Genomic DNA, 8,818 nt, shown 5'->3' with positions numbered 1-8,818 from the left:
TGATTTTATCCTAGTTCAGATCTTACCAATCCTACATCCAGTCGCTTATCTCAAATCAAGATAAACAGTTTACTACTCACAAAACAATTACAAATTACAATCGCAAAGAAACAATTTGTAAAATTTTAGAAACCACCTCTCTTGCTATCCCAAGAGATGAAAGTCACTCCCCTGTAACCCACAAGGGATGAACACCTCCTCTGAATTTTCACAAAGGATGAACACCTCCTCCGAATGCTTCACGAAGGATGATAGGCTTTTAACTGAGTAACAGCAACAACACTTAATCACACTTCCTATGAAAGTTCTCGCTCTATGCCAACAGGCCAAGTTCTCAAAGCCACAGCACAAGGGTTCAGCAAACCCTAGAACACTTATCACCACACATTGCAGATAAGATTGTTCAAAAAACACTTATTTCGTATTTTAGAATGAGAGTCTCAATCTAATTTATAGAGATCTCACCCAAGGATACCTCCAAAAATCCATTGTCAACTAATTAACATTTGCTAATCAAGTATCCAATTATGGTAATTAATTATGCATTTAATGAATGCACAACGGTAAAAAAAAACTTGCTTAAAAATTCTCATAATTGCTCATTATAATCAATTATGGCAAGTCATAATTGATTACTGATAATCGATTTTTATAAATTGATAATGAATTATCTTGTCTATAAAATGAGGTTTTCTGATTCAAAATAAATTTTAACGCAACCTAAGAGAAACAATACATAGAATCAAATATAAACCACATCCTATACATAAATCTACTAAATTATAAAAGTTTTAATATAAAAACAAGTTTTCATGAAGATCTTCCTACAATAAGAGCACTTGAGACTTGACTTTGAGACATCATCAAAATTTCTGCTCTTCAGCTTTACGCTAACACCCAGAACGTTTATTGTTTTTTTTTTCTCTTGTATCTTTCTGGAAGGATAAGAAGATGTCTAACCGGCTATGCCAGATTCAACTTCTTGGTTCCCCAGAACGTTTATATTAAGGTTATTTTTTTTATGGTAGGATAGAGGAATCTTAAAAATCAGAGTTGGTACATCCCTTATCATAGAGCAGTCCTGGTCTGATCCAGTAAGTTCTGACTAGTCATATGTACCGGCGTTTATAGTGAGTTTGATTTGTCAAACATTTGATTCTTCTCTAGTGACCATTTATAGTGATATTTTATTATTGTTAATTTATTTTGTGATATATTCATTTTGTATGAAATCTGTGATGAATGCATTTTATTATATTAAATAAGTAAACTATAAAATTTTGGAGTATATAATCAATCAAATTGTGAAATTTAAAATGTTGATCATGTTTTCCATTTTCGAAGCTACCTTAGTAAAACTCTAATTGCTACTTAGTCTATCGTTAGATCAATCTAGAAATTTAATATATAGTTTATAAGACATAGAAATTAACTTTGATCGTTAGGATCTTTAATTTGAGAATTGTAATTAGAGGAAATAATATTATAATTTTGGGTAGAATGACCATCACTTTATTTCTCTCTCTAACTTATCTTAGAAAAATCTAAATTCCCCCTTCTTTTGTCGATAGATTAAGTTGGAAATTTTGATAAATGATTCCAGAAATATATTACTATATTTTGACCACTCGAATTTGTAACTTGATGTTTGTACTTAAAGGAATTAATTCTGCCTTTTTGATCGAGTCGAAAACCCACTTGAATAATGTTTTCGAGTTGTATAAGTCTCAATCTCTACCTAGTTAACCGTTAGATTAACCTAAAATTTAGATATATAGTTCCTAAGACATGTTGATGTATCTTGACTATTCAATTTTTTTAAAACTAAGTGGTATTTATTAATGATCTCAATTTTATGTTCTTGAATTACGGATGCAAAATTTCAAATTTCCACTTTATTAATGGTTAGATCGAACTAAAATTTTTACCCAAGATTCTAGGTAAATTATGATTCAATTTACCAGTGAATGTGAAACTTGTACTAGGAACAAATTTTTATGTAACGTCATAAGAAAAATTAAATGACTGGTGAAATTGTGTTGAGCTTGTACTCGTTATAGGAAAGATAATAATAAATTTAACTAGGATTGATCCCACTAGTGACCTATTAGAAAATAAACAATATAAATATAAAAAAATAAAACATGATGTGAAAATTTAAATCAAAATCTTCTATATAAAAAAAATTACATCAAATGAATTTTACTCAAATACTTATATTTCTTGATTGGTTAAAGTCTTATTTGACACTAATAAATTTAACTGGGATTGATCCCACTAGTGACCTATTAAAAAATAAACAATATAAATATAAAAAAATAAAACATGATGTGAAAATTTAAATCAAAATCTTCTATATAAAAAAATTACATCAAAATGAATTTTACTCAAATACTTATATTTCTTGTTATAATTTTTTTTAGTAAAACACATTATATTTACTTCCTTTTAATTTTCTAGGAAAAGAAAACTTAAAAAAGGAAAGAAAAATAGTTTTCTTAGTAGTTACGAGTTTTTATAATATTATAATTTTCTTTTTGATAAAGATGAATTTATTTTATTTTTTCTTTAAATGTTGATCATTTATTATCTTTGTTAGAAAAAAAAAGAACAACACCTTATAATTTTGATTTAGTGTTAAAAATAATAAAGTGAAAAGCGTGATAATGATTCGTCTAAAAGATAAGGTGATAAATAAGTAATAAATTATATAAAACATAAGTATTTTATTTATCACATGATTAACATTGGACAATTTTAGATAATGTCAAATAAATTAATTAAGAAAACTCACATACGATAAAAAAAACATAAAAAGTGAGTTAACCTTGAATCAGTAGAAAAATATATGTTTATTTTATGATTATAAAGAATGTCTATTACTTCTTATGTTTGATAAAGAGATTTGTTAGTTAAAGGAAAAGACATGTCAGAAGATTTTTCGAGCAAAGAGCTAAAAGTTAATTTTCTTATCAAATTCTTAAACAAAAGATCATCAACTTTGGAAGAATTTTCAACATGATACAACTCTATATCTTAAGTTGATTCAAATAAATTCAAATTCTCCAAGAAGATTATAAGCAATTAAAGTTATTGGAAATTTGACGAAATGAAGAAAATCACCTATTAACGCACGTAGTAATGCGTTAAAGACACTCAACGTTATTAATCTCATTAAAAGAGGAAAAGATTCAAAATAACCGAAGCTACTCTAGTAGCCAGAAACATATTTGCAACTGCTACTTTCTTTGAAAGCCTATATAACACCAATAACATCTTAACCAACTATATAAGGGATTGACATCACTTTTTACCTAAAACCTTAAGGCAATGGGTCTTTCACTTTTATATATTGCTCTACTTTCTCATTTCTATTTAATATGGGACTTGGACTCGTCTGAACCGGTCACAAAGACAAACCATCGGTTCTGATACCACTATTGGATCTATCGAGGAGGAGGTTTCCTGTGGATTACACAAACACCAATAACATCTAAACCAACTATATAAGGGATCAACACCACTCTCAACCCAAAACCTTAAGACAGTGGATTAATAGGTCTTTCACCTTTCTATACTGCTCTACTTTCTTATTTCTATCCAATGTGGGACTTGGATTCACACTTGGATTCCCAACAAAGGTTTGACACACACACATATACACATAGATCTCCACACTAGTAAGATATTGTCCGCTTTGGACTAAGGCCTCACGGATTTGCTTTTGGTACCACTCCAAAAGGCCTCTTACCAATGGAGGTATCTTATGTGTATATAAATCAATGTCCATCTCTTATTTAATCCGATGTGGGACTTTGTTTGTACCCAGCATCCTCCCCTCAAACAAAGGACTATGATTCTTCTACCTCCACCCCCTACAGCGGAAGTCTTCTCTCATCCTTGAGTACACCATGGTCAACACTGAGCATCTTCCTGATCATGAAGGGACGTGGTCGTTTGAGCCCGGTCACCATACCTCAACCATGGGCTCTAATACCATTTGTAGGGAGGTTTGAAACACACACATATACACATAGATCTCCACACTGGTAAGATATTGTCCACTTTGGGCTAAGCCCTCACGGATTTGCTTTTGGTACCACTCTAAAAGGTCTCTTACCAATGGAGGTATCTTATGTGTATATAAACTCATGTCCATCTCTTATTTTATTCGATGTGGGACTTTGTTTGTACCCAACATGAGAAACTATGTGCCTAGTGCAAATATGTTGAAAAAAAAATTAAGACAACTAAAGCTTAAGGGAAGAACATTATAGTATTCAAATAAACAAGTTAAAAGAAAGAATGTTTCAATCTCTCACACATTGACAAACAATCATCTTAAGTAAAAAAAAAAAAGTATCATTCAAGATCCCAAAAATATCTTACTCTATATCCTAACTAGAGGTGGATGTTTGATAAAGAATCATCAATTGTTGAAATATATAAGAAAAACAGACAGTAGAGGAGGGGGATTGGTGTTTTTCAAATTCTTTTCGCAAAGCAGTGTTTAATGACTTGTAAAGATAATGTATATGAATTTTAAAATGGTTAGACGTTGGCTTTTAATGATATAGATAAATGGAAAGTGTTTTGGATAGGACAGCAGTAAACCACAAATTTTTATATTGGTTCACTCAACCTTACATCTAGTTCTTTCTTAAAGGGTTCCATTATTTTTTTTCCAATACACGAGTTTTACCTTTGTAGGATCTCATCGAGTATTCTCACCACTCTTGATTACAACAAGTATTAGCACCACTCCTAGTTTCCTAATCAACACAACTAGATTGAGTTTAGCCTCTCTAGGATCTAACCCTAGACAACTATCTAGACGTTCAACTCAACCTAAGCTGAACAAACAAGTATTTGAGTTCTCTTCAAAAATTACAACAAATTCACAAAAGGATTTTTTACAAGATACAGACAATTAACTCTCATCGAGAGGATATATGTTCTAATACAATACAATTTGTAACACTTGAAAGTGTTCGTCTCTTTTACAAGGATTTTTCTCCCAAAAAATATTAAGCTTCAGACGATATAAGAACACTTTAATTTTTTTCCTCTTTTCACATTGTTACTCTTCTTATATTATCCTTATTGTGTTTTTTATCAACAACATCTTCTCCTTAAGCTTTCTTTTATATATTTATATATATATATATATATATATATATATATTATTTCTTTTTTCTTTAAAGATCACAGTTAAATAGGAAGTTGAACTATGAAAAGTTGGTAATCTTTAGATACTTATTTGAAGTATGACTTTAGTCTACTTTATTTTTTTTCTCCTTATTTTTAGGTTTCCTTCCTATTTAAGAGGTAGCTATATTTTTTTAATTAATATAGTTATTTAATGTAATTTATGAAGTATATATAAAAAGTCGTTTTATGTGTATTCTGTAATACAGTAAATGATAAGTAATAGAATAATATTTTAGGAAGTTTTCTTTTATATTTCATGTTTTTGTGAATTGAAATTTTATTGAGATATTATAAGTCACAAATAAATTATCTTTCATTCCATAACAAAAACACATAGGTATACATTACAATTATGTTTAATAAGTGAGAGGAAAGAAGTGTTGATATGTTAAATATTCACATAAATAAAGTGTAGTTGACATTAACAAGTTTACGTGAGATTAATCTCACTATAACCTTTAGAAAATAAATAACATTAAAGGAGAAAGAACGAAACATGATTGAAGATTTGAATCAACATCTAGTAAGAGAATATGAGAACAAAAGTGCTACATCAAATTAATTTTATTCTAATAATTATTTTTCTTGTTATAAAAAGTTCATAACATTTTTGTAATAAAACACACTATAATTTCTTTCTTTTTATTTTGTAGGAAGAGAAAACTTAAAAAAATAGTTTTCTTTGTAGTTATGTGTTTTTATTTGTAACAGAATATTATTATTTTTTCTTAAAAGATGAATTTATTTTTGTTTTCTTTAAATGTTGATCATTTCTTACCTTTCTAGAGAAAAAAAAATGCAGCATCTTATAATTTTGATTAACTACTAAAAATAACAAAATGAAAAACATAATTATGGTTCGTTTAAAAGACAATGTAATAAATAAATAATAAATAATGTATAACATAAGTATTTCATCTAATACACTATCAACATTAGACAATCTTAAATAATTTGAATTTCATCTAATACACGATCAACATATTAAAAACGTAATGGAATATTATCTGTTACATTTCTCCAAAATTTTAGTTAGGCACGATATGCTATCAGTCTCGGCATAATATTGTGAGTGTAAATTCATTCTCAAATGAATCTACAATTTAAAGATTATTTAGTAACAGCGTAAAACTATTTTAGTATTGTCATTAATAAATTATCATTTATAATAATTTTTTTATTTTAAAATTATATCAACAGTTTTCTGTAATTGACTGTGTATTATTAATATCTCTTATTTTTAACTCAGTATCACTTTTAGGGAATATCAAATTTTGGAGTTTCTACAACCGACATGAATAAATATCTTTTCATATTTTATATTTTAAATTAAGTTAAAATGAAATCCTCGTCAAATTTTAAACTAGCAAATGTGTTTCCATATATATACTTTGTTGGGAGGAATTAGCTTTCAATCTTAGGATTGAGTCTCTAATTTTCCAGTGTCCACAAGAGAAGCAAAAGAATGGAGTACCTTCTTCCACTTCTTCTTCAGATCACCATAGTGTGTGTAACCATTCATGTACTCATCTCAAGCTTCAAACCAATGAAAACCTCAAAATACCCTCCAGGGCCTCACCCTTTTCCCATCATAGGAAACATCTTGGAGCTTGGAAATCAGCCTCACCAAGCACTTGCCAAACTTTCTCAAATTTATGGTCCTATTATGAGTCTCAAGCTTGGTAGCACTACCACCATCGTCATTTCATCTCCACATGTTGCCAAAGAAGTACTGCAAAAACATGATCAAATCTTTTCCAACAGGACAATCCCAGATACTCTTCGAGCTCTTGATCATCACATACTTTCAGTGGTGTGGATGCCACCTTCAGCACTGTGGAGGACCCTTAGGAGAGCTTGTGCCACCAAAGTGTTCTCTTCTCAGCAGCTTGATTCCACGCAAGTTTGTCGACAGAGGAAGGTGCAAGAATTGATGGATTATGTCAAGGAAAGATGTCAGAAAGGTGAAGCCTTGGATATTGGTGAGGCTTCCTTCACAACTGTGCTTAATTCCATATCAAACACTTTCTTCTCAATGAATTTAGCTCACTACGCTTCTGACAAGTCTCAAGAGTTCAAGGACATCATTTGGGGCATCATGGAAGAAGCAGGAAGGCCTAATGTTGTTGACTTTTTTCCAATCTTTCGCATGCTTGATCCACAGGGTGCTCGGAGAAGAATGAATGGTTACTTTGGAAAGTTAATTGCGTTTTTTGATGGACTCATAGAAGAAAGATTGCGTTTAACGGCATTAGAAAATGAAGCCAAGGCATTCAAGGACGTGTTGGATTCTGTGTTAGAACTCATGCTTGAAGACAATTCACAAGTGACTCGCCCTCATGTTCTGCATTTGTTTCTGGTAAGTGGTCGTGTGTGTGTAAAATTTTTATGTGATGTTGTATATTATTTTACTAATTGGCCGCATATGTCAGGATTTATTTGTGGCTGGAGTAGACACAACATCAAGCTCTATAGAATGGGCTATGGCTGAGTTGCTACGTAACCCAGAAAAGCTAGAAAAAGTGAGGGAAGAGCTTCACCAAGTTCTTGTCAAAGGTGAGCAACTAGAAGAATCACATATCTCAAAGCTTCCTTACCTACAAGCAGTGGTTAAGGAAACTTTCCGCTTGCATCCACCTATCCCAATGTTAGTGCCACACAAGCCAGAAGTTGATGTTGAACTATGTGACTTCATGGTACCTAAAAGTTCCCAAATTCTGGTTAATGTATGGGCCATGGGTAGAGATTCAAGTATTTGGACAAACCCAGATGAATTCAGACCTGAAAGATTCTTGGAAAGTGACCTTGATTTTAAGGGCCAAGACTTTGAACTAATACCCTTTGGAGCAGGAAGAAGGATCTGTCCTGGATTGCCATTGGCTTCCAGAACTGTGCATATTGTATTGGCCTCTCTTCTATGCAACTATAATTGGAAGCTGAAAGATGGACAAAAGCCACAAGACATGGATATATCTGAGAAATATGGGATTACCTTGCATAAGGCACAACCTCTCGTAGTCATTCCAATCCAAGCATAATACCTAGGAAGATTATGTGTAGTGAAAATACTCTTGAAACCCTCTATTTAGCATGCAGATGGATTAAAATAAGTGAATGAGTAGTAAAACCTTGTTACTTTTATCCCTTTTACTTTTTCCTAACTTGGTTATACTAAAATTTTTTAAATTCTAGGATGACCTCTTCTTTCACCTTATATTTTACTTTTCACAAAAAACACAAGGTTAACGTATGATAGTCGCAAATCTTTGATGGAAGTAGATACTAAGATTCAGAACAGCATTTTTAACACTAATTTTTTATTGCTACTGGTATAAAAATAAGCTATGACAACTGCTCGCTGTAATGACTTGGAAATTCCTACAAGGTGTTGGTTTTCATTAGCATTATATGTTTGTTTGCTGATAGTGTGATACCTAACTTCACCCTAATGACAAATCAATTGAAACATCACAAGCTTATGGGAATCTTCAATTTGAGTCTGCAAAGCAGTTCGTTAATCAACTTATGAGTAGTGAATTGAGGTATCTAAGGAACACAACTCTTTCTTACATTTGTTAGCATGTATGCTTCATGAAATATCTTTCAC

General features: G+C 31.0%; 1 protein-coding gene across 1 annotated transcript; it reads left to right on the top strand.

Annotated features, from left to right (window-relative positions):
• The first annotated feature begins 6,594 nt into the window (after positions 1-6,594).
• On the top strand, positions 6,595-8,352 carry LOC108337477 (cytochrome P450 76T24). Its single transcript, XM_017574009.2, has 2 exons — positions 6,595-7,570; positions 7,644-8,352. Exons 1-2 carry the CDS (start codon positions 6,677-6,679, stop codon positions 8,247-8,249), a joined length of 1,500 nt encoding a protein of 499 aa, XP_017429498.1. The 5' UTR covers positions 6,595-6,676; the 3' UTR covers positions 8,250-8,352.
• The last annotated feature ends 466 nt before the right edge of the window (positions 8,353-8,818 follow it).

The sequence above is a fragment of the Vigna angularis genome, chromosome 9, assembly GCF_016808095.1.
Source record: "Vigna angularis cultivar LongXiaoDou No.4 chromosome 9, ASM1680809v1, whole genome shotgun sequence".
NCBI lineage: Eukaryota > Viridiplantae > Streptophyta > Magnoliopsida > Fabales > Fabaceae > Vigna > Vigna angularis.
The sequence above is the reverse complement of the archived record's forward strand: the minus strand, read 5'-3'. Positions and strand labels throughout refer to the sequence as shown.

What these genes read in the sequence shown, in the direction of transcription:
- LOC108337477 (XM_017574009.2), top strand. Translation starts at nt 6,677, where the DNA reads ATGGAGTACCTTCTTCCACTTCTTCTTCAGATCACCATAGTGTGTGTA. An exon ending in ATGTTCTGCATTTGTTTCTG is followed by an intron (nt 7,571 to 7,643) that starts GTAAGTGGTCGT and finishes CGCATATGTCAG; the next exon opens with GATTTATTTGTGGCTGGAGT.